Genomic DNA, 27,253 nt, shown 5'->3' on the forward strand with positions numbered 1-27,253 from the left:
AAGCACAGTAAAACTAAGCATATTGACATTCGTCATCACTTCATACGGGATTGTGCTGAGAAGAAACTGATCAAGATCGAAAAAGTTGATACACTTGAAAATTTTGCTGACTTGTTTACAAAAGCGTTTGATAAATCCAGATTTCAAAACCTAATTGAACTAAATGGGATGATCAATCCCGAGTAACCATGTCTTTGTTTTTGATTTAAAAAAAAAAAAAAAAAAAAAAAAAAAAAAAAAAAAAAAAAAAAAAATGAGTCTTTATTGCTTAAAATTAGTCGGTTACCTCGGTTTGATGGACATCTCCTCGGATATGTTTTGGTCCTTGTTTTCGACTTAGGAAATGAGGATAGCCATTAACCGGAAGACTGAAAGTAACTGGGGCAGTGTTGACATGTTTTTCTTTCAGTTGCTGAAAATTAGTCGGTCATTCTTAGTAAGAAGGACACATACTTGCATGTGGTCGGTCCAGCTGATCCAATGGATCTTCAGGATAGCCGTTTACCTGATGACTTTGACATGATTGGGGCAATTGAATTCAATACTTTATTTTGGGAAATGAAATTACTTTTCAAGTCTATTACTTCGTAAGAAGTTCTTTGCTGTGTTTAAAAGAAAATTGATCCACCCTTGGAAAATGATATGTATACTGACTATGTGTGCCTAACTAGTGAAGTTATTAAGCTTAAAAGGCTTTAGAACAGTCATTGTATGTCATGGTAATTTTAATGGTGCGTAAAAGTGTATGTGATACTAACCTAAATTTACTCGAATTTAATGTGGAAACTCCTTAAGAGTTTTGCATGTCTTCATACACATCTTTTCGAAGGATAGGCAGAAAAGCAACTACCCAGTCATACACGAGCCCGTGAGTGTTCTGATTCCCGTGAAGAAAGCATTTCAAGACACTGCAGTGATCCAGATTCGGGACTTGCAGTAGTTTAGTACTCCGATGAAAACTCTTATGTGTGATTAAAAAAAAAAAAAAAAAAAAAAAAAAAAAAAAAAAAAAAAAAAAAAAATGTACTTATGAGAAGTAGTGACAATAAACACGAGAACCGACACTTCTCAAGATTTCTCAAGTTTGGAGTAAGAAGAAAACGGGAAGCAGACAACGAGTATCTACAAGTTAATCAGACACTATGGGTCGAAGTCAATTCGGGGTGACTTGGGTATAGCCAAATACGCTTTGAGAATAGATAGAAGGCATCATTACCTCTGAGTTGTTGCCAACTTAAATTTTTGAGCTTAACTGAACCTTAATCCGTATCACAGAAACAATGAAAACCATTTAAGTTATTACATGCTTATAACCTGTTTCTCTATGTCATAATACAGCCAAACACGGATCCAAGTGACAGTCACATAGTTAGTATGATTCCTGTTCGGATCTTTTCTAAAACGGAGTGGTCCCTGACTAGACTGAAATTTGATCCCTTATTTCGTTAAAATTTTATAAGTATTTTCTGTTTTTGTTGTTATATTTTTATTGTTGGTTACTGGGTCTTGATCATTTTTGTTTAACTCTTTTTGGTAACTTATAAGATTTATGAAAGAGCTACAGTTGTTGAATTTGGCGAAGTTGTTGAATTTGGCGAAGTTGTGCTTAACTTCGCCATGGCGAAGTTATTCGTAACTTCGCCAGACACAACTCCGCCCAGACACAACTTCGTAGAACACGGACGAACTATCGATGCCTTCAAGGAATTCTTGGCATCTCAGGGGGAGACAACTTGCAGGGGCGATGAGTTGAGGACAAAGAGACGACAAGATCATGACGATGATCCCAACGCACCTTCGGGTGCAGGTGGTGAGCTGCCAAGAACCTCTCAGGATCTTGGGGCTTCCACAGCTGAGGGGGAGTCAACTGATGCAGCGGGTGATGATGTTGTGAATGTTGATGACGATGCTGATGTTGAAGACGTCATCGATGCTTTGAAGGAGTTAGATGAGGAGGAGGTTGATGACTTTGTGAATGATGATGACGATGATGTGTTGCCCGTGGAGGAAATTGAAAGGATTGGAGAAAATATTGATGTGGTGAATGTGTTGGAAGAAGGAGAGATCGTGGATGACGCAGTGGAACATGAGATTCCAGCTGTTGAAAGAGCAGATTTGGGAGATGAGAATGTGGTAGATGATACGGTATGGGAGGAGCAACCAAATTGGAAAGAAGGGTGTGCTCAATGGTTTGTTAAAACTAAGAAGCCTGCAGTGCCAACAATGTTTAGAAAGACGTATAATATAAAGGGCTATGCAGAGTCGAAGAAAGGTATTATATGCTGGTTGTACGACAAAGAGTTGAAATTATTTGTGATCAAAAGGTACGACGGCATTCAATACTTTAAAAGATTATTGAGATCTCTAAACTCCCTACCGGAATGCGAGGTGAAAGAGTTAGCAAGACTGGGGCTAATTAACAGAAGTAACGATAATATGGCGAGAATTATTGAAAAGATCGTCTGGAAAGAAGCCATCAAAGACAAAAAGTTTGAACTGCTAAAGCCTCAGAAAGGAAGATTGATAGAAGATAAAGATAGGGGAATGAGGGCTGACGGAAAACCATGGATGGTTATGAAGTATAAACCAGTCCGACATCTGAAGGAAGTACCAATGAGAGTCATGCCCAAGAATGTCCTAACAGATCTGAAATGGTGGTATGTGGATTGCGAGACAGCTGAGGCGGTTATGGAAGATGAGGACGAACAAGAAGTTCTTCGGGTTTATGACCCGATGCATCTTGTTAATCTATCGCAGGCTGATCTGGAAGTGCTGAACAACAAGAAGATCTTCTACATTCCTGCTTGGAAGGATCAAGCTAGGAAATATCAACGGGTAGTGTCGGTATGTGTGAGAGAAGGGGCGCACGCGTAGAGTTGCAGATTACAAGACTCGAGATTTGAAGATCAAGATATGAAGCTACTGCCAAGGGGGAGTCTGTTGGTACATGTTTGTCAGTAGTTCATAGTCTAGAAATTGTAATCGAGTCTGTATTGTAATTGTGTATTTGATTATGTTTTAGATTGTGTAACTAGCGAAGTTGTCAACAAGTTCGCTCAGGCGAACTTGTTGAACAAGCGAAGTTGTCAACAAGTTCGCTCAGGCGAACTTGTTGAATATGCGAAGTTACAGACAACTTCGCCTGTGGCGAAGTTGTCGAGTATATAAACTGTTTCAGCCGAAACAGTTTGAAGTTAAGCAGTTTAGGGTTTCAGTCAAGTGTTTGAGTTTAAGCAAACGTGTTTACGAGTTCAAGAGTCTGTAATAGTGACTTCGAGTCACGTGTTTGGTTATTAATATAACGTGTTTGATTCATTGTTCGTGTATTCAATCTCTACAATATCTACACTCGTACCTATATACGCAGGGATTCCGCACCTGCGTTGTTAGAGATTTCCCGTGTACGATCCGCGTTCAGGAACCTACAGTTGTCAGGGTGTACCACCCCTGGATGCACCTCCAAGTATAGAAGGTCATCAGGTGGTCCACATAGGGCTCAATGCCCAGAATCCGGCACACCCACTCGAAATGGCGAATCTTGGCGATCGCCATGGGGTGCAACTCGGTCAGATGAACACCGTGCCTCTCAAGGACACGGTAAACAAACTTTGTCAATGGGAACCTAAGATTCCCATAGACAAAGAATGCTGCATAAACCCCGATCTTGCCTCTGGGGGCATCGTACACGGTCTGATGGGGTTCAGGAAACTCAGGCTCGAAAGGATCGAGCATGAACTTCCTAACAACATACCGGTACTGATCGCCGGGCAGAGCACACTGGCACTCACCAGCAGTACTCTTGTCATCGGCCGAAGACTCAAGATCACGAGAAGACATTTTGCAGAAAGAAAGCGATTTCGGGAAAATGCTTGCCTGAAAAGGGGAGTATTTGCCGGAAATCGCTAAGAAGAAGAAGAGAAGGGTGAATGTGTGGATTGCAAAGAGCCCTCTCCCCCTTTATATACTAATCGCAATTAATGCGATGAATTTAATGCGGAGGAGAGAGAAATCGAAGGTGCAATGAAACTATGACACGTGGCAAAAAACAGGCTGGCAACAGCTGTTGACAGGACGCGTACCATTAATTTCGCGGCCACGCGCCCGAAAAATCGCGCCCACGCGCCTGAAAAAGCGTCTGGAATGACCATGTACTGTCACGTCACCATAACTTCCTGCACGTCCTGACACAGTCAGAAGAAACCGTCGCACGACGTTTCAGATGTTTGGACTGTTCCTATCTTTCCACCAACTCTTCGAATTTCGAAATTCAAAATTCAAAAAAGATTCAAAAGTTAGCGGGAAAACACCCCTTACCTTGGCAAACAAGTAACCGTAAGACGGATGCGGGTACAGTGTTAAGGCAAAACCCTTCACATACCTAGCACCCGCAGGGAATTGAAAGCCAAGAATACATTGGCAACCAAGTAACCATAAGCCGGGTGCGGGTACAGTGTTAAGGCAAAACCCTTCACATACCTAGCACCCGCAGGGAATTGAAGCCAAGAATACCTTGGCAACCAAGTAACTATAAGACAGGTGCGGGTACAGTGTTAAGGCAAAACCCTTCACATACCTAGCACCCGCAGGGAATGGACCCCAGTACCTTGGAAGTAAAGTAACCGTAAGACGAGCGCGGGTAGTGTTAAGGCAAAACCCTTCACATACCTAGCGCCCCGCAGAGAATTGAAACCAAGAAGGATCTTCTGGGCAATGCTTGCGGATAGAGGAATAACACCCCCGCATAACGGGAACGTCGAGAATTATATTGTTTGAAACTCCGTGATGGAATTGGTGGTCTTAGCATAATTGATCACTATGTTGAAAACCACCAGAACCCCATGGAGACTATATACAAGTAAGACTCAACGCTCCTGACTTGCGAGAAGGTTACATACCTACCCGCATCATACCCAAAGATCAAGCAAAAAAATCGGGAATTTTTGCAAGTGACATTAGGAAACCCGCGGGAAGAATCCCCACGGAGAACCTTAAAACTAAAAACCTTTTTCAAAACCCCTTGCTTAAAGTCCAAAAGTTCACCTCACTTTATTAAACATTCATGAGAAGAACATTGGACTGGGGGGACTTGAAGAGGTAGGTCCCAGCAGAGCCTAGTTGGTCCCGCAAGACTCACCTTGAACAGGGACGTCTGCGCAAAGGCCATCTGCTCCCGCAGGACCCACTATGCTCAGAGAACCTTACGCGCAGTACGCAAGCTGTACACGCATGGAAAGCCTCCCAATGGTGAAGTACCCCGCCTGTTCCCGCAGTTGCGGATACAAGCCATCAGGGAAGGCTACCCGCAGACAGCAGGGCTACACGCACAAGACAATAGCTACTTCAGTAGTCACATGAAGGAATGAGCAAGGCGGGAACAATCCCGCCAAAATGAGCCAGTCCGTATGATTCTGAAAGATCTTTTGTACTATACCTACCAAGGTATGGATAGGACAGACAATCTGACCAGAACAGCCCATGAGCCAATCACAGGGTGACAGCTCACCGACAACAGTACGAGGAGGAGCACCCTCTAGTACTGTTTGTCACTATTAGCCGCTGCCTACTCACCAACTCTTACTGAGGGGCGTGCGCAGCCTACAGTTGGTAGAATAGTGTTACTGTTGGCCGTAACCTATTCACCAACCAGCATGGCCTGCGTATAATCCACAGTAGGTGGGACGTGCATAATCTACAGTTGGTGGAATAGTGCAGCCGACTTTGTTACTGTTGGCCGTAACCTATCCACCAACCAGTATGGCCTGTGCATAGTCCACTGTTGGTAGAACAGGAATACTATTCAGCCGGCTGTACCTTCTAGGAAACCTATCTTCGGCTATAAATACTCCAACATCTTGGAATGGTAAGATCATCTGCTATCCTGTTATCTAGCAATCTCTTAATATACACTTATATTCAGAGCAATCTAGTCTGATTCTCACGCCGGAGGGTGGTCACAAGGAGGAACCCCCCCCTTCTCAGTGACGAGCTTACGGTGTTTGTTTTGCAGGTCCCCTGAAGAACAACCGTCTCTGTTGGACCTCATTCTCGTGGGAAACATTACTTAACCCCCAGATTATCTATAATCTGCACCGGGTCACTTAGTGTTTCTTCAATGTGCAAACTGAGAATAAAAATAAAGCCAATATTCATAAATCATAACAGCTCCATCAATGATTAGGCAAACAAGTATTCAAGCTACGCATAAACAACAAAACTTGAAATTACGGTCTGGGCGACATCATTTCGAATTTGAGCTATTGGAACGAAAAAACCGTAATTAAAAATTTGTGTGCAATTAGTTCACAAGGTCATATACAATTAGCTTCTGAATCTTGATAATGTGATACTTTGAAGGCATTTACTTCACCAAACATCAAAGTGAACCATTGGAGGCACTACACATAAGGTTGCTAACCAACTCAAAGTGGAATTAACAAAAATTCAAAAACACAAATTTTGTTAAAAATTGTTCATTTTTTGGTGCAATCTTATATTGTCCAATATCCCAAACGATGAATTTACACCCAATTAATCTCTAGCCTTCATTGAAGGCACTCAAAATTTCTTTTTAGCATTAGACACAAAATGGGCGGGAAGACTATTATTAATTTATACTCATTTACATACATTTCTTTTGCAGGTATTATATTATTATTGTTAGCTTTTGTGGGTATTATTAAACTACTGTTAACTTTTATATTATTATATTTTTATCACTGTTACTATTACTTTTTATATTATTGTTTATTTTATTTATTCGAATTAAATAAATAACTGACTATAATAATTAGAAGGTGTGTGGGATGAAAATGATTTATAAGTATGATTTTGGAATGAAAAGAAAGGGCTTAAAAATAGTGGTGTACAATACTGGTTTTTTTTTAAACATTAAATCGGTTTAAAAACCGAACCGGTTTGGTTTCTGCATATTCAAAACCGGTTTAGGTTAAATCGGTTCGGTTTAGAAACCAGTTAAAGCATGGAAGTAGCCACACTGATCCGAACTAGTTCGGGTCAGGTTTAAACCGGTTTAAGACAAAAAAACCGGTTGATTGAAAAATACCCAAACCTTTATAAGAACCGGCGATTTGGTTTGGTTTAAGAACCGGTTTGATAGAAACTGGTTTTAAAAACAAACCGGTTTGATTCGGTTTCGGTTAACCCGTTTTTCTTGTACACCTCTACTTTAAACTTTTAAAGTAGCATGAATGGTAAGTTTGGTTACCAAGTCCAGCAAAATAAATTAGAAAAATAATTAACTAACCGGTTCATTACACACATACACATACACATACAGTCTCTCACTCGTGACAAATTTGACGTCCTGAAGCTTTTTGCAGCTCATCAATGGCTGCTCGTAAATTCGCCAAACGCTTGTTGTACGACTTAGGTACCTATTTCTCTTCTTTCACTTTGGTTCCAATTACTCATAATTCAGTATGAACCCTAAGTTCCTATTGATTTTAATCTTCTCTGAATCGGCATTGTATCAGCCTATTTCGTTACACTTTTGTTGATGATCTTATTTATTGTGAAGTTTACGATCTATATTGTGCTTTACTGATCCATTTTCGCCTCTTCTAAGTGGAAACTTGAGTTCTGTTAAGCTGCCTTGAGGCATATGTATCTGAGAATTGGTATGAAGATCAATAAGGTTTACTGGAAATGTGAATAAATTGATGATTATGAGCAAATTGTTTTTGATATGTTGATGTTCAATCAAACATATTATAAATAGTAGTTAGAATAATTAGAAGGTTTGAATGTGCCCTAGATAAAAGATAATATAATAGGTTATATGTTGAAAGCAAATAGGATGTTAATAATATAAACTATGACTCATTGACTGATAATAATGAATGCGGACAATTTGATCAATGACACTCAACTTTCACTTTCTTTGCCAGTCTCACTCCTTGGATTAAATTTGTTTTCCCCAGAATACCGATACGGTACCGTATCCGGTATTCTCAAATTTGGTATTTTCATTGTCCGTACCGGTAATTTTTTGGTATTTTGGTATTTGGTACCGTTTGAAAATGTACAATTTTTCTTGGGTATTAGGTACCGGTATGGTGGTATCCATGCCTTTGTTTCTTTATTTCTATAGGTATCGATAAGGTATTTTGGACATTTTGTATGTTTTGCTATTATGATTTCTTGATTATGAATGAATTTGATTCGATTTTTGGTTTCTTGATTACCTTTTGCTACGAATGAATTTGATACGATCAACGAATATTAGGAAAGAAAACCAAAGCAGGTACCATACTAAACCAATGCATTCGGTACGGTATTTGATACCCAGTTTTGTTCAAATTCAGTATCGGTATTTTCTGTAATAGTACCAGTACCATACCAATCTCGTCTCTAGTCAGTCACTCTAATTTCCATTTATGTCGTTTCAACATTTTGATTGAGTAAAAGTTAGTTACATTGATTTTGGGCTCTTGTTTCCATATTTAAACTTTTGCTTTTTAACAAGATCATGACATTTTGGTGCTGCAGATTTGAGTTTAAAGTTGTTAAGAAAACGTGAATCATATCCACTGTTTATTTACAATGCACTCAGCCGATATCAATCACACTGCTCGAAAGCAGATAAGTTAGAAAACCCTAACATTATAGATGCAAATGATGCATCTGTTTCATCTACAATGCCAAACTCTGGGGCTAGAAAATACACTTCAGATGAAGATGTTGCAGCCAATAATAAGTGGAAGCCAGAGCTAGCTTGGCTCACAAAATCACTTGAACCGGCTCTGCAACTGTGTAGGTGGCCTTTGCCCACAGGTATGCTTGCCGTTTTTTTTCCCAAGCTCGTTTAAACTCGGATCAAATCAAGTTTTTAACGAGCCAATCTCGAGTAGCTAATTAGCAGCTCGTCAAGTTTACACCTCTATATGTGTGTTTTGTTTCTTGAAGTTGGATCTATCCAACACAGTCTGTCTCCAACATGATGTGCATGAAACCGGAAAAACCTATCCACAACCGAAAAACCAATAATCGAACCCGAACAAAAACCAACGGTTTGGTTTTATGTTTTTCATAAAATCCAAACTTTCGGTTTGGTTTTGCTTTTGCATGTAACTAAAACTGAAAATTTGAACCGGACCGATACTATGGATTTTAGTTTTTTATTTTGAATTTTAAGCCATTTATAAAAATTTAATAAATAATATTACCCGAATATTTTAGCCTGGAGGTATAATAATCAATTAATTATTGATTAACAAAAAGAATAAAAGATTTAGGCCCAAGTTAATATCTTGGGTCAAGTATTTTTAAAAATTTCAAGCCCAAACGGTAAAACCCGAAACCAAACCAAATCCAAAGTTAAAATAGAAAAAAAAAAAAAAAAAAAACTAAAACGAACGGTTCTCAAAAACTGAACTTTTGGTTTTTGGTTCGGTTTGAGTCCAAAACTGATAACATGGGCTTTGATAACTTGGTATGGTGACAGGTCGAATTGGTTCGTTTAAAACATGGCGAGCTGTCTTGATAAACAGCTTGATTGTCATTACAAATCAGTATTATCTCATTAACTAAACGGGTCGAAACTGCACACGTACAGAAAACCCTTTGCAATTTACAAAAAAAATTGCAGTTGATTTAATTTTATTTCACAGGAGATGCATATGGAAACAAAATTCCGCCTAGTAGTAGGTCACTTGCAGAAATCCTTGCAAGCATTCAAAGGAGTAAACTTGAAGTTCAAGATTGGAGCTTGAGTGATCTTACAATAGGTTTATACCTCGTTTACCTTCAACAAGCATCTAAATATCCATCTGAAGATGTTAAGGGCGTAAAGATTTCCTCTGAAAAAGTGGTAAACACTTGAACCTAGGCCTGCAAGTGAACCGAACGAACACAAACGGAACATGTTCATGTTCGTTCGTTCAACATTAACCGAACAAAGAGTTGAGCACGAACAATTAACCGAAGGAGGTTTTTTTTTTCGTGTTCGTTTGTTAAGATAATGAGTATGTTCGTGTTCGTTCTTTTGACTCTAGCTGAACAAATGATCAAACAAAACAATGGAACCAACGGGATTTTCTTTTTCGTGTTCGTTTGTTAAGAAGTGTTAGTTCTTTTAACTCTAACCGAACAAATGACCAAACAAAATAATTGAACCAATGGGATTTTCTTTTTCGTGTTCGTTAAGAAAATTTGTGTGCTCGTGTTTGTTTATGTTCATTTGTTATACTTGAATTGAACAAACGATCGAACAATTAAACAGATGGTGTTTTCTTGTCCGTGTTCATTTATGTTTGTTTGCTAATAGTATAGATGAACACAAACGAATAAACATAACTCAACAAAGATGAACGGACATAAGCAGACAAAAACTGAGTAAACGCCAATTAAAAGTAAACGTGGAAAACAATTTGTTGGGCCTAAAAGCAATTAAACCATACTAAACTATAATGGGTGATATATTGCTTCCATAAAACTAGACTAAATTGTAATGGGCCTAAAAATTTTATATGAATATATAAATGAATGAACTTAAACAAACGTGAGATAAGCAATTATGAATATATAAATGCGCAAACATAAACAAATTTAAATGAATGTACGTAAACATTACGTAAACGAACGTTTACGAACACAAATAAACAAACGAGACGTGTTCATGTTCGTTCGTTTATAAATAAACGAACACAATGAAATTTCCGCCGAACAGTTCACTAAGTGTTCGGTTTGTTTATTTGTATAGGTGGAAGATCTTATATACCATGTAGAACTAGCAAAAGGGGCATATAGGGGTAGTGCTGCTGCTTTGGCCAAAAACAGCATGCTTAGAGAAAGTAATGTTGTGAAGTTTGTGAAGGACTCTAGTATGCTGCGACCCGGATATTATATTGGAATTGATACGCGAAATAAACTTGTGATATTTGGAATTCGGGGAACACACACAGTTTCCGACCTTATTACTGATATTGTTTCTTCGAGTCATGAAGAAGTCAATTTTGAAGGCTACTCAACTCATTTTGGCACTGCTGAAGCTGCTCGTTGGTTTCTAACACATGAGACAGGAACCGTTAAGAAATATCTTGATAAGCATGAGGTAATTAATCTCTCCCAACTTTTGTTTATTGATAAAAGTTGGGTAAACGAGTAGAGTCGAGCCGAGCCCAAGCTCGATTAGGCTCAAGCTTAGCTCGCTTAACTTACAAGAGCTCGAGCTTGGCTCGTGAGTAGTTTTTTCAAGTTAGCGTTTGGCTTGGGATTGGCTTGATTATTATTTATTGATTAATTTATATATATTTTTAATTGATTATTTTATATATTTATAAATAAAAGCTGTATATATAGCATGATATATGCATTTTTATATATATAATAATAGATATTATACAAATATAGATTTAAATATACTATACAATTATATTAGGCTCGTGAGCCTGCTCGAGCTCGGTAAGTGTAACTCTTGGGTTCAGGCGCATTTATTAAACAAGCTTATTTCTAGGCTCGAGCTCGTTTAAGCTCGGCTCAATTCAAGCTTTTAACGAGCTGATCTCGAGTAACCGATAAGCGCATTGCTCGTTTACACCCTAATTCAGAATGGGTTGGGTTAGTTTGACCTGTCAACACTTTATTTTCTTTTGAACTTTATGAATAACTAATGTACTAAATATCATTACAGGAACTCGGATGCCATAGTTGACAGTTCCAACTCATTCTTGTAAAATGGGTCAATCCATGTCGTAGATTATTGATAATAGGTCTAAAAGATAATCTTAAAAATTAACTACTAATGAAGCATGTCAAATTGGCTGAGTTTGCCTAAAGTGTATCAAAAGCTTGGAATCTTCTTTTTTTTCAACAACAAATATTTCCACCATGTCTTAAGTGAGACTAGAACCCACAACCTTTTGGTTGAAATACATACACCTTTGCCACTAGACCAAGCTTGTGGTTGTTTGCTTGGAATCTTCTAAACCATCTTATCTAAGAAAAATCTTATTTAAACAGTATAGTTTTTGTAATTATGTTTAATACATTAATTATTTATAAAATTAAGAAGTCGACTAAAATGTTTGGGGGTAAGGGTGTGCATTAAACTGAAAAAATCAAACCAAGATTACCAAATCTAAACAAAAGCTGACGATTTGGTTTTATTTTTTGATAAAAACCAAACTTTTGTTTCGGTTTTGCATGTATTATAACTGTAACCTGGACCGAATTTTGTGGATTATAATGTCAAATTTTGAATTCTAAGTAATTTATAAAAATTTAATAAATAGTATTACCTAAATATTTAGTCAAAATGTATAATAGTCAATTAATTATGTGTTAACAAATGATTTAAGCCCAAAATCATTTTTTGTGCCAAATTTTCTTTTTGGCCTAAAAATTTTAAGCCCAAATGGTAAAACTGAAATGGCTGAAAACTGAACCGAATTTTGTGGATTTAAATTTCAATTTTTGAATTCTTAAGTAATTTATAAATTATAAAAATTTAATAGTGTTACACAAATGTTTTAGTCAAAATGTAAATTAGCCAATTAATTATTTGTTAACAAAATGATTTAAGCCCATATTCATTTTTTATGCCAAATTTTCTTTTTGGGCTAAAAATTTTAAGTCCAAATGGTAAAACTGAAATGGCCGAAACCAAAACAGAACCGAACCCAAACCAAAACGAATGGTTTCAAAAACTCAAAAACTGATTTTTTTTGGCATGGTTTAAGCCAAAATCCAATCCATGTTTTGCGGATGTGACCCGCATATTCTGCGGCCTTTTTACTTAGAAATAATAATCTGGGTTTTTAATAGAGCTAATTGGGTTATTCAAGAGTTTAAATGCCTTTTTGGAGACTATCAAGTTTCAATATGCTCTGTGTTTAACATCTACCGACCCATTGAATGTCAAATGTAAAGTTGCAAACAAAATCGACCCGTTTCTAGTCAAACAACATATTATGATTCTAATCCGTCTACAGGGATATAGGTTAAGGCTGGTGGGCCATTCACTTGGAGGTGCGATTGCATCAGTGCTAGCTATAATGCTTCGCAAGAAGACACGTGAAGAGTTGGGTTTTAGCCCGGAAATTGTGACGGCTGTCGGATATGGGACCCCACCTTGTGTTTCTAGAGAGTTGGCTGAAAGCTGCTCGGATTATGTCACAACCGTTTGTATGCAGGTTGGTATATTATTTGATCATTTTCGTTATGAATATTTCATGAAGTTTATGGATTGCCATGGAGCTAGTTGCATGTAGGCCTATGAACGAAGTCACGAACCAAACAAACACGAACGGAGTGTGTTCATGCTCGTTTGTTTAACCGAACAATTAAGTATAAACAAATGGTTCAAGAACATAAACGAACGAACGTAACTGAACATAAATGAACGAACACGACTGAGCTAGAATCAATTATATTGTTTTGTACTTATATATTAATCATCTTTAAATAAATCACAATATTCATTTTGTACTTCAATATTTCATTTGTATTTATAGTTGTTATAATATTAATATAAATAATATGCTTGGGCTAAACGAGCTCCAGTTTAGGCTTGAACTCAGATGATTCGAGCTTTAGCCCCGAAACATTTCAATTGATCTTCTATGCCTTTACAGGTTAAGCTTTCTCGTTACCCTCAGAATTTTAGGTCTTATTCTCTCCTAGAGCACATGCTAGAACCATGTAGACTGTGAGTTCATGATCTATCTACTCATATTACTTGGTCCAAATCTTTATAAAACATCATGCCATTTGAAGTTCTGTAAATAACTATACACAAAAAACTAACATGTAAAAAAATCTCAAAGAGTGATTTGTTACTTGCTCGGGTTTAGATTTATAAGAATTTTAGATGTCTGGTTCATTGAACTTTGTTTGGTGACATGCAGGATGATATAATCCCAAGGCTAAGTGTAGCTACTCTGATGAGATTGAGGCATGAAATCATTCAGACTGATTGGTAAGTAACATCCACCAAATTTTTACCTCACATGTAACAAGTAACCAACCGCTTATCACTAATGGTAATGCAAGGCAAAGCATATAATTATTATTTTGATATTTGGTTTTATCAGGAAAACTGTATTTGAGAAGCAGGACTGGAGAAGTGTCTTGGATTTAGTTGATAATGCAAAGCAAGTTCTATCTTCCGTACAAGACGTTGCTAAGAAGCTAGTTGATTATACCAAGTTTGGAAAAGAGGCAAAATTTATTGGTAAACTCTACTTGCATTGTTTTCTCAATATTTTTTTGGAGCTTTAAATACAATAACCAAAAGCTTCAACCTTTAGATGCTCATGTTTGTGTGTTAATATGGTGAAACAAATAAAAATCAAACAAAAACAAATGTGCCCAATAAAATATATCTAAGGGTGTAGCCGAGCCGAGCTCAGGACATTGAGCTTACAAGAGCTTGAGCTTGGCTAGTTTATTATTTATTCATTAATTTGTATACGTTATTTTTATATATATTTTAATTATTTTTTATATATATTTTAAATTATAATTTTTGTAGCATAATATAAATTATTTAGTTATTTTTATCATAATTTTTTAAGAACAATAATTATCATATAAATATATATTTAATATATTAAATAAAGATTATTTAAATATTAAGCTGGTTTAGGCTCACGAGCCTTTTTTTCCTTGACATTTACAACATACTAATTCGGATGACATAATATGGTAAAACAAATATATTCGCTAATGTACATGAGAGGCCTTTTATTGTTACTATCATTCGATCTTCTAACTTAGTTAGGGTTATGTTTTATTTTAATTGGTCAAATGGGGAAAATTAACCTATAACCGAAGAAAAAAGGAAACGTGTTAAATGGGTTGAATCATTTTATTCAAAAAAATCTTATAATTGTGGAAATAAAACAATTTTTTATTCACATTTCACAGACCAATTTATAGAAAAAGTATTTCTTTCTATATTAAAAGATGTTATGAATAATGGATCAACCCAACCCGTTTTGGCCCATATCCACTTGCCACCTAGACTCTCCTATGAAAAATGTGATTTTGTATTTTTCTGATCTCCTGGAGTGTTTTGTTGACTACTGTCGGATTTGACCAAAATTTTGACTTTTTGATCAGCATTTGCAACCTAAACTCTACTATGAAAAATGTGATTTTGCATTTTTCTAACCTTCTGGAGTGTTTTGTTGACTGAATAGTTGACTTTCGTCAGATTTGACCAAAAGTTTGACTCTTTGATCAACATTTGCAACCTAAACTCTCCTATGAAAAATATGATTTTGTATTATCTGATCCAGGATAGCTTTGTTGATTGAGTTGTTGTTAACTAACATCATGTTTGACCCAAACTTTTACTTTTTTCCAACCTTAACAGATGTTCCCGGTAGAAAAGATTCAGTTGTTGTACAAGATACCACCACTTCAACCTCCAAACCAGAAGTAGCCAAATCCAACAACATTAAAAACGAAAAACCCGATTCAACATTTCCCCAAGAGGAGCTATTTATTCCAGGTAGCGTTTATTTTCTAAAACGGAAGGAAGAACAACACAATGGCAATAAAGTAAATGAGTTCACTCTTTGGAGGAGACACACAGGTGAACATTTTCAAAGAATATTACTGTCAAACAACTTGATTGCAGATCACAAATGTGATAGTCATTATTATGCTTTAAGGGATGTTCTTAAAGGTATACCCGCGCCTAAAAAATAATATGTTTGTTTTCATTCGTTCTCCATTTATCATTTTACGGGCTCTGATAAGTGGGGCCCGGCATATGCGAATATTATATGTACGAAACATTGCTTCATATAACAGTAAGGTATCAGGTTAACTAAACATGCTTGTATGTATGTAGTCTCGTACCAAAAATTGAGATATTTAGAAACTTAAGGGGTGTAATATGTAACTATAAAATCAGGTATAAGTATTGGTCCCTTACTCCTTGTTAACCTAGTTGTTAGTTTGTTACAATTTGGATTACTTCTTAAATAGGTGTTAATCTAGTAGTTAGTTTGTTAACGACTTGGTTAGTCTAGTTATAATCATTGGAGTCGGTGACAAGGTTATCCGGTTATAAGGGCACAACTCCTCGAAACTACTATTAATTTATATTACAATCGCTTTGGGCATATTTCGTCGTTCTCTTATCACACTTGAAAGATAACAGTTTACAAAATTTTGAATGCATTGTTATGACGTGAATTTTATCCATATTATTGTTTTTTAAAACTCGTATATAAACAACGTAATGCTTTTTTAAAATTCCAAAAATATTGTTGCGATGCGCTTAATTTTACCTATGTTTTGATACAGTTTTTGCACTTCAAGTTTCTATCAATGATACAAACACTATATAGGGATAGTTGGGTCACATGCTACACTTTTGCGCAGGAGCTAAACATTGTTTTTTTTTTTTTGCATGTGTTGATGATATTGTTCTCGTGAATCAACAGTCCAAAAGTGTCATTGTCATCCGATTAGAGAGTATCCATTATAGTTAAACCATGTACGTTAGTCCCTATCTTATGGTTTGGACTTTGAACAAATGCTCCCCATTCAAACTACACTTCCTATTAGAAGAAATATGCATTTAAAAGAATCTTTGTACCTTTTTTTTAACTTATTACTGGTGCTTAATTGTTGTCAAGCCTACTTAACCTAAAATGAGATTTTGTGGTTAGTTTCTTTACCTCAATTCGTCAAAATGCGCTTTGGACCCTATAGGAAGTGCGTATCCACGTATGCAATACTTAACGACTTGCGTATGTATTTTAGGAGGTATAGATTTAAAAGATAACTAGTTTCTCTTACTAGTGTGTTTATGAAAACCCATTTTTTATTTATAAGACGATGGCAATTGGTCACATAGTCGAATACGTAGCTATTAGTGATAACTAGTAATGGTTAACTTGATCTGACAAGGCGTCAGGTTGAGTTGGATTACAATTCTGACTCATTCATTTCTCTTACATCCTATGTTTTTCTCTTTTCCGACTCACGTTCATTTGTATGTTTCCCTCCGATATGAAAGCAACACCTTTCTAGATTACGCAAAATGGGGTTCACTTGCAATAAAACTTGACAAGGTTTTATACTTTAGTTTAACAAACTTGACAAGGTTTTATACTTTAATTTAAAAAAGGGACTTAAAAAGAGAACACATTACACAAATTTGATTATAATATAAGGTTTGTAGGACAAAAGTTATGATGATACACATACTAGCGACCCCACGTACAAGGTGGATGGTATGGTGACTTTGACCATTCATTTATATGAAAAATTATATGGAAAATTTATAAATGGTCATTTGGTTAAGTTAAACTGCGAAAGTGCCACTAACTTCACGAATCATGTTTATATATGTGACAACCACGAGCTAAGCTTGTGTCAGCCCAAGACAAATCTCATGTCAACATGTAGGCACTACAAGTGCCAAGCTCGCGCCTAAAGGATAGATGTTTGGGTGGGTTGTGTTGGCTCGGTTTTGAGCAAGCCAAATTAAAATGTCGGTTTTTTGTGTTTTTAAATGATGTTCGGTTCATTTTGTTTTTTTTTCGGTTTAGTTTCGGTTCGATTTTCAACTTTTTCGGTTTTGTTGTTTGCTTGAAATTTTTGGGACCAAAAAATTGTCCTAAAACAATTAATTTGGGCTTGATTTTCTTATTAATGATACCTAGATTATTCTTCTTATTAATTAATGTATTTATTATACATGTTAACTAAAGTATCTAGCTTACACTATTTCTTAAGCTTTTATAAATTATAAAATAAAAAAAAATGATAATCCACAAAATTAGGCTCGGCTTTTTGCCGCATATAAAACATTTACAACCGAATTTGTAAATAAGGTTAGCAAACACTTCTACCAACCCCATTTTATCGTCATCAATATAAACATTTTATTAAATTATTAAGATTGTACATACACTAGTACTAGATGCAAAACGCCACTCGTGTGGGTTGTAAAGGGGCAATGATGATGTTCCTGTTCCACTCGTGCGGCATGTCACCGTCAAACTAGCTAACTTCGGGTCCCACTCATTTGGCATGGCCAGACAGCATAATTTAGAGCATGAACACTTAACAATTGAAAGTATTTAATAAATCTCCTGACTCTAGTTTTATATTATTACATCGTTTTTTAGCATGTCTTGTTGAACACAGGGGGTGTTCGTTTGGGATTGCTTATTTTAAGCAACTTATGACTTATTAACTTTCGAAAAGGTTAAAAGGTGTTTGATATTATGTTTTATTGTGAGGGGATAAGTTAATAAATTATAAAGTTATAACTTATTAACCTATAAAAAAAGTTACAAGAAGGTAAAATAAGAAATCCTAACACCCCCATAATTTTCAAAAGTTAAACCAACAACCCTCATCCATCGAGAGAGAGAGAGAGAGAGAGAGAGAGAGAGAAAAGAAAAAATAAAAAAACCCTTAACCAACTTTTAAACAACACCAATAAACTCATTTTGCAAACATTTTCTAAGTTAAATGTCACAATAAACGGCTCCCATCTTATAGATGATTTTGTTTTTGTTACTAGAACATCTAGAAATAAGCATTTACATGTAAAACTAATTATTTCTAGTTCCCCAATGAACCTCACTTAATACATACATATATAGATAAATGATGGAATACAATATAATGGCTTATAACGCAACAACGCACGTACGAGAGATTCGCAACCCTTGACTTCACTTAAAAAAATGTGGTGGTATAAATGTATACACATGTAAAAATATATAGGTTGCATTATTATTTTATAAGTTACAGAATTTTCTTCATGCATAATTATATTTCTTCACATGTAATTATGTTTCTTCGTTCGTGATTAGGTTAATTTCTTTATATGTAATAAGTTTTTTTCATGCATGATTATTGTTACTTCATGCGTGGTTATATACGTGGTTATATACTTTTATGTGTAAATTAGGTCCATATTTACAATAATGTCATCACATGAATTGATCAACCTCACTCTAAAACACACGTAAAAATGATCTAGCAAATTTACATTTTATAAACATGCAATCATCCATCACCCAATAATTAGAAGAGAGGGTGTGTTTTATTCATGTTAGCTCTTTTGTCCTTTAAGGGTCAAAAATGGAATCTCATGAACAAGAAATACAAATAAAAGCTAATTATTTAAGAGTTTGGTACTTTGGTTGTGGGATTAAATATTAAAAACATTCATCTCATTATTAATTCGAAAAAAACATTAAAATAATAAAACTGTAGGCCATCAAGGGAACAATTTTTGCAGTTTAGCTATTCACCACTTCCTCTTTTGTATTTATAAACATGGTGATCATAATGTTTTCATCAACATATTAACCACCCTTTTAAACTTTATTGCCCATAACTTCAGCTTTTCATAAAGATTGTATTATGATGACAGGATCAGGCTCTCCATGTGGTGCCTGCAAGTTCTTGAGAAGAAAATGTATCAAGGGTTGTGTGTTTGCCCCTTATTTCTGCCATGAACAAGGTGCTACACACTTTGCTGCCATTCATAAGGTTTTTGGTGCAAGTAATGCATCCAAGCTTCTTGCTCATCTGCCTGTTTGTGATCGATCCGAAGCTGCGGTTACTATAGTGTATGAAGCTCAAGCTAGGCTTCAAGATCCCATTTATGGTTGTGTTTCACATATATTCTCACTGCAACAACAGGTTTGTAATTCTTAGTTATGTATATGTCTTAGTAGTAGAGTTAGGTTCTATTTTGTTATGTATGTTAGACTAATCTTGCGTAAGTATAGGGACCTAGTTGTTGTACTTATAAACCGGGTTTTTTGAGTTAGTTTTTCTCCTATTATTGTTTAACAAGGAATTATATATATGGTTATCAATAGGAGTTATAATCAAGTAATAACAACAATTAATAATACAATCGAGGTTTAGACTTAAAATTTTATTACCTTTTAATGTATATAGTCTAAAATATCACCATAGTGTTTTGGAAGAAATGGTTGTGGATAAGAGTTAAACTTCTTAGTTAAGCGTGCATCGGGTGAGAGCAATAATGGGCGACCTCGGAAAAGTGTTCACTCAGGCAAACAACATCGAATAAAATTAGTGAGCTATTTGCGGCTAAAACAGATAATACTGATTGACACGAGGGTATAAATGTTACATAAAAATTCTTTGATCTAGTTTACACCAAAAATTTCAATCATGGCTTCATGTTATCGAATCGATGAAAACCCTAAGACAGTTCATGATTGTTCCAACATAAAGCCCTCTTTTTTATCTTGATTATTTAACTGAAACTTAATCTTGATCTCTGTATTATTCGGATTCCCGACTGAAAGCCCTAATCTTGATCTTCACTACATAACTAAATATCATGCTTATTGTTGACATCTTAGCTTTGTGATCTACAGGTTGTTAGTTTACAATCACAAATAGCTTCTTTAAAGGAACAAATAGGTCACAGGCAAGTGAATGTGAATCCCATCAATATGAGACACCCTTCTTACCAACAAACGCTAGACGTCAAGAATCAGTTTCAAGAATCAGAAAATTATTCATGGACGAACATGCCTCACTTTGATCCAAACTCGATGAATGAAGTCATGAACTTAAAATCTATGGCCGAAAACTACCTGAATCCGGTTTTGAAAGAAGAAGATAGATTGTTTTCGAGCTTTGAAGAAGGTTCAAGTTACTCCATTGATTCGTGGGACATCCAAATAAGCAGCAACCAGCAGCAATGGGGATTTGGAGACCATGATGAAGACCTTCAATCAGTTGCTTTCGGTTATGGTCGTAATTAGTTTCAAGATGGCTCAATTTAAGTTTTTTTTAAAAAAAGGCAAACGCTTAATTACACCTTTCAAAATTGAATGTTCATAGATATTAAAACAAAAAAAAATTAGAACATGTTAATGTGGGTTGGGAAGCCTTTTCTTGCACCAATTCCTTTTGTCCTAATGTGGGACAAGGGTGCTTGTTTTAATTTATTTATTTTTTTTAAGACGTTTTCCTTAGCATGATCGTTTCCCCTTATAATGTAAGGGACATTTTTTCAATTTATAGAAGTTTTTTACTGAAAATTTAAATTTTGATAATCCAAGTTATTAATCATTGCTAATATTAATCTGAACTAACAATTTGACTAATGACATTCCCTACTTTCTGTTTTGCTAACAATAATAATCTCAGTTTAACAAATCGATAACTCCATTTAATGACGTGGCGTGAGATGTGGTAGTTACGTGGCAATGACTCATGTGAGATAGCAGATGAGTCAAACTAATGAGCCAAGCCCTCAACTTGTTTTTCATTTGATTGAAACCTTTTTAATAAAACATAGTCGCTCTTTCTCTTTCTCGATTAACACTAATATCAGTATTTTACCCCAAATTCTACATAAAGTCAACCCTAATTTCTCAAATAAAGTACTTATACATTAACCCAAATTTCCACTAAGTAACAAAATCATTGTGATATATTTACGAATGGTGTGGTGGTGAAACCCTAAAACCGTCATAACCTCTTGGACGACGATCCAAGGGGTTGATAAATTTGTGATATATTTACGAATGATGATTAAGAAACATGTTTAAGTAACTTATTAGGTCTACTTGGTATGGGTAATAGAATGAAAGTGAGGATTGAATTGTCACACCCTGACCAATGAAGACGGAAACGTCGAGGCGCAACATGATTGCTCATTGCACAATGACACTATAAAGTTAGAATATTTAAACAACTCATTTAAATCCATATCATCATAAATAACACAACAATTGTTCATACAAAATGCCAAATAGATAGATAAACAAATAACTTGTTCTTTTATTTTCTAATATCCTAAAGCCAAGATAATAAGTTTCTTCAAGTAATCCAATCAAGCTAACATCAAACCTGTAACATTGCATAAAATAGAGTTTGTCAACACGAAAGTTGGTGAGCAATTTTCATAGTTTTGGACAATAAGTATATAGTATGAAATCCACAACTAGTATATGAAAACAATAAATAATAGCAACAACTTAGATAAATGAAACCGTCAATAAGAATACATTGACGAACCGTCAATAAGAATACATTGACGACAATAATGAAATCGTCAATAAGAATACATTGACGACACATTTCTATATGGGGATACCATATATACTCGGAATTAACATATGATCATACTTTGATGAGGCTACCCGCCTTAGCATTCAAGAGGCTACCCGCCTTAGCATTCAAGAATTTGCACATAATCATGTAAAGCATATAACACCAAATCGAGCATTTATTTAAGTAAACATATACAATACGTGTTGTGGTTTAAGACTCAAGTATAAATCATTTGAATTTGAATAAGTATGCAATGTCACCCCCAAAACGAAAGATGGAAAACGGGGGATGAAAAAGTACTCACATTAACAAGTAACTTGAAAGATAGTGTCGTGAATAATCGGAGAGATCGGTTTAACGAGCAAGACCTATATTAAACGGGTCTTGTGTTAGTAGGTAGTCTTGGAAGGGTTTAAAATAAAATACATGACAAATAAAGTAAATAAATAAAGTTTAGGATTTAAAATGTAGATATTTGAGAAATTAAATAAACGAGTTTTGTAAAATAAGTTTACTCGAAACCGGGTCTCGGTATTCTATTCATTAGTTTTTTTTCTTTTTTTTACTCAACCTATGTTAAGTAATAATGTGGGTTAAAATGCGATATTGCAAAACCCTTGGTTATAAGAATACCCAAAACGAGGTTTAAACGAGTGTTCGGGTTTGTCGGTTCGAGACTTGATAATTGACCAAGCTCACAGTTAACTTCCCAAAATAATAAATGTTATGAGATAACTCAATAAAATCAAAATAGACTTAGCCAAGTATGTAGTTCTATTGTGAAGAACCTTAACGTTCGTTAAGCGAGTATACGACCTTATCGGTTCGAACTTGTTATAAGATCAAGTTGGTTACCGACATGCCAAGTATGTTTAGAAACTAACTAAAATTGATTTAAAATATAATCTTGAAGAAAAATATGAGTTTTGGTGGCTAAAAACACACTTGTGTGTATTAAGCGAGTGAACTCGGTTTAGTTCGGTTTTTGGTTCGGTCCTTGACTCGGAATAAGACCGAGGATGGTTACCACATACCCAATTACCATGGAACTTGTAAAATAACTTATAAATAATAATACTCAAGTTTTACATTCAAAAAGTTAACAATAAAGCTTTTAAACAAAAGTTCGGTTTTTGGTTCGGTCCTTGACTCGGAATAAGACCGAGGATGGTTACCACATACCCAATTACCATGGAACTTGTAAAATAACTTATAAATAATAATACTCAAGTTTTACATTCAAAAAGTTAACAATAATGCTTTTAAACAAAAGTTCGGTTTTTGGTTCGGTTCTCAACTCGGGATGAAACCGAGGCTAGTCACCACATACCTAATACCATGGAACTTGACAAATATGAACAATAAACTAAAATATGTAGAAGTTAATCAAGTATAACAAGTTATATGATTAGATTTGTTAAATATATAAACAAGGACTACAAAGTCCTCCATGTAACATTGCCTTACTAGCCCGACATTTCAACCGGCCGAGACCGGAGAAATGAAAGACCGAAGGTAAACAAGGAGTGTATATTATATATATATATGTTGTAACATCAAGCTTTAAGGGTTGAGAAGTTAGTTAAAATGAAAGATTAGCTTATGAAGAACAACCTTAGAATCAAGAATTTGAGAGAGAAATGAAGAAATTAGCAAGCACAAATGAAGAAGATGGGTGTGTATATATAGAGTAAGTTGAATGGGTCTTTCATAAAGGGTGTTTCATGAAAATGGGTTGGTTATAGACCCAAGAAGCACAAACAACAAATGGGTCCTTCAAGTCTCTATTTTGGTAGTTTTAGTCCCTGGAGTTCGTTTTGAGCGTTTTCGGGGAATTTTAAGAACCGAAAAGGGTGTTTTTTTTATCCAACAACTATAAAACAAATATTTAACATACAATTCATCATTTTGATAATATCGAAAGGTTCGGGAAACAAAACGGGTCGGGTTTACATTAAGAATACAAGTATAAAATAACCCAAAATTGACAAATGTCACATGAATGAACGAGGTAATGGAATGGATCATTGCTATTCCATTATCTTGTTTGGTTCACATGGTAACGAATCAATACTTTGTGTTGCTTCGAAGACAAGAAACGACAAATGAATAAAATAAAATTGGTGATGAATGGAGGTGATGGTGGTGGGTGGCGAGCGGTGATTGGCGGAGGTTGGTGGTGGCAGTTGGTGATTATGGTTGGTGATGACACGTGGTGTAACGATGGCAGGCGGTGGTGGCGGTAGTTAGTGATAGTGGTGATAACACTCCCAACTTTCGATTTGTATCCTTCCAACCAAGCCCGGTTATATAGGGAGAAGATCAAGAGAAAACTCATCTTTAGGGATATTCCTAAAGAATTATTTTTAATTAAATATAAAAAAATATTTTCAAATTTCCGTTTTTGCTATTATTCTTATATTTTGGTCCCCTTCACTCGAAAAAATAAAAAAAACCCGTTGTAATGCACATACGTATTACTGTGCGAAACCGTTGTATTACACATGTGTATTACTATATATTTTTTAAGTTCAATAGTGTTTAGTTGTATATATTCAATATTTGTGTATTGTATATGTGTAGTAATGTTGAATTATATGAAAAAAAAATAATAATAAAATAAAAATCGATGCAGTGCACACGTGCGTTAATGTTGTATTACACATACGTACTAATGTGTAATCGATGTGCGTATTAGTCTTATATTGCATATATACAATATTGTGTATCAAATATGTGTAACAGTGTAGTATACTATGCAATACAAACACTTTTGCATACATGCAATGCATACCATTATACATGTGCACTACACCGACGAGGTTACCGACAAGGTTTTTTTTTTTTTTTTGGAACCAATAACAAAATAGTTTTTAGGTGTTTTTAAGTTTTTCTCTTTAAGAGAAGTTTTCACTGGATCTCACCCCTATATATAAATATATATTATATATATATATGGGAATGTTCATGTGCATTTTAGTCTTAGCATGAGAACGTAGGAAATGATACGAATTTATAAAAAAAATGAGAACGTAAGACACAATATCAACTACAATACCAATCTACATAAACAATTATTTGTAATAACAAAGGAAAAAACCTAAAAATTACAACAAAAGAATCAAAATCAAGAACAAAATAATAATAGCAAATGCCAACATATACTTATATCAGCAAAAGAAAACATCTAATAATAACAACAAAATATAAATAAGCAAATACTTATAACGTCTTATAATCGAAAATTAGCAAATACGAACAAAAAATAACAGAAACATTTATAAAAATAAATCTAATAATAACAGCAAATTGGTTCACACTATTTTCATGTCAAGAATAAAATATATTTGATCATGTTTTTATATATATATATATATATTCCTGGCTCATACAAGTTGCTTATTGATTATGTAAGATGAGAGTGAACGAATTTTTTCTGGATTTTTTTTCCGGCATTGACGAGCACTATAGAGGGTGCGGTGGTGGTTTGGTTCCTGGCCTCCTGGGTAAACAAAGAAGATGACTTAAAAGAGTTATAAGTACAACTTCTATTTTATTATCGTATTTAATTTTTTATTTGACAAGTGGGAAGTACGAGGCATTGTCATGCTATAGTAATTACCATGAGACAAACATTGTTAGACCATTGGTAATCACCAATGCAATGCATTTAGCATGCATTTGGTGAGGTGGCTCATGACATGGAGGAGAGAGACAAAAGAGAGAAGAGTTTTTGCACTTTATCAAGGAGTTTTTTACCAAAATGGATGATGGGAAAAAAATATTTACCGTGATTTTAAAAGTATTTATCAAAATTGTTTTTTTTTTCTTTTTTCATTTGTTTTAATAATCCCCCACCATCTCCTACCATAACCTTTGCCACCGGCCAACATGTCCGGCTACAGCCCCTCACTGACCACCATTTCCTATGGCAATAATAAAATCGAAGATGAAGACAAATCCACTGTCCCTCTCTGTTCGGGGAGGCGGGTTTCACAGCCACCAAACCGCCCCTGTTCGCTGGAAAACGTAAAACCCCATCGCCGGAAAGAACGAGATCTAATCCTGTATTTTCAGAACGACCTGTACCACTATCGTCTCTAGCCTTTTCTCTCTTAAACATTGCGATGGGTTTACGGCTATGGGTTTTACGACATCTCTCAGAACGACCTGCACCATATCTCTCTGTATTTCAGAACGACCTGCACCATATCTCTTTATAAATACAGGATTAGATCTCGTTTTTTCTGGCGATGGGGTTTTACGTTTTCCGACGAACAGGGGCGGTTTGGTGGTTGTGAAACCCGCTTCCCTGAACAGAGAGGGACAGTGGATTTGTCTTCATCTTCGATTTTGTTATTGCCATCGGAAATGGTGGTCGGTGAGGGGCTGTAGCCGGACATGTTGGCCGGCGGCAAGGGTTATGGTAGGAGATGGTGGGGGATTATTAAAACAAATGAAAAAAAAAAACTTTTAAAATCACCTATATTGATAAATACTTTTTCCTCATCATCCATTTTGGTATCACCAAGTGCAGAGAAAATTTGTGAGTGTAGTGATATTAATGAAGATAAAGAAATAAAAAAAAAAGATAGTGGATACAATGATGTGGCAAAAATTTTCGTAAGAGTTTTTGTTTAGTATTGAGTTTGGTCTTATTTATTTATTTATTTTTTTGTTTAATAAAATCTGGTAAGAGTTTTCTTTCTTTTTTTTTTCTACTTTTCATTTAACTTTATTTGCCATTCAAATTTTTATTTATTTAAAATGTTTTATCTATATTTATTTATCCTTCATTTAGTTTTTGTTATATGTTTATCTAATTTTATATAAAAAAAACTAGAATATTATTTGCCATATCTTTTAAATACCGATTGAAGTAAAATTATACGAAGACTAGAAACGTAGCACACATACACTTGTGAGTTCAAAAATAAAGTTTTATTATTGGTTTTAGTATTGCAACCAAGAAAGCGAATGATGAAGAAATGATAAGAGATTATCCTATTTGCTTGTTACTCGCGCCAAAGTATGCGATATTATAATCCCCGAACATCAAACACATACCTTCCATTATTGAAGAAGTGAATATTAATTATCGTATTTATTGAAATGTAATTTAAATGTTTAGTAAATTTTTGCATTAGCATGTTAGTATTTGATGTTTAATGACTTTAGATAGATAAAAACTATAAACAAAAGA

General features: G+C 35.1%; 2 protein-coding genes across 2 annotated transcripts; both read left to right on the forward strand.

Annotated features, from left to right (window-relative positions):
- Nucleotides 1-7,337: 7,337 nt before the first annotated feature.
- LOC143600069 (uncharacterized) lies at nucleotides 7,338-15,751 on the forward strand. Its single transcript, XM_077077860.1, has 8 exons — nucleotides 7,338-7,390; nucleotides 8,509-8,793; nucleotides 9,630-9,829; nucleotides 10,721-11,071; nucleotides 12,951-13,151; nucleotides 13,866-13,936; nucleotides 14,052-14,191; nucleotides 15,338-15,751. The coding sequence occupies exons 1-8, from the start codon at nucleotides 7,348-7,350 to the stop codon at nucleotides 15,673-15,675; spliced, it is 1,629 nt and encodes a 542-aa protein (XP_076933975.1). The 5' UTR covers nucleotides 7,338-7,347; the 3' UTR covers nucleotides 15,676-15,751.
- A 3,564-nt stretch (nucleotides 15,752-19,315) lies between these two features.
- On the forward strand, nucleotides 19,316-20,758 carry LOC143600078 (uncharacterized). The gene is made up of 2 exons (XM_077077869.1): nucleotides 19,316-19,647; nucleotides 20,361-20,758. Exons 1-2 carry the CDS (start codon nucleotides 19,366-19,368, stop codon nucleotides 20,751-20,753), a joined length of 675 nt encoding a protein of 224 aa, XP_076933984.1. The 5' UTR covers nucleotides 19,316-19,365; the 3' UTR covers nucleotides 20,754-20,758.
- Nucleotides 20,759-27,253: the final 6,495 nt, after the last annotated feature.

This window comes from Bidens hawaiensis, unplaced genomic scaffold (genome assembly GCF_021521415.1).
Source record: "Bidens hawaiensis isolate Kalapana, Puna unplaced genomic scaffold, B.hawaiensis_p1.1 tig00001960_1, whole genome shotgun sequence".
NCBI classification, from domain to species: domain Eukaryota; kingdom Viridiplantae; phylum Streptophyta; class Magnoliopsida; order Asterales; family Asteraceae; genus Bidens; species Bidens hawaiensis.

Excerpts from the sequence above, each read along its gene's own strand:
- LOC143600078 (XM_077077869.1), top strand. The coding sequence starts at position 19,366 with ATGATGACAGGATCAGGCTCTCCATGTGGTGCCTGCAAGTTCTTGAGA. Across the intron at positions 19,648-20,360 it reads TATTCTCACTGCAACAACAG|GTTGTTAGTTTACAATCACA; the intron begins GTTTGTAATTCT and ends TGTGATCTACAG.
- LOC143600069 (XM_077077860.1), top strand. The coding sequence starts at position 7,348 with ATGGCTGCTCGTAAATTCGCCAAACGCTTGTTGTACGACTTAG. Across the intron at positions 9,830-10,720 it reads AGATTTCCTCTGAAAAAGTG|GTGGAAGATCTTATATACCA; the intron begins GTAAACACTTGA and ends TTATTTGTATAG. Across the intron at positions 13,152-13,865 it reads TCACAACCGTTTGTATGCAG|GATGATATAATCCCAAGGCT; the intron begins GTTGGTATATTA and ends GGTGACATGCAG.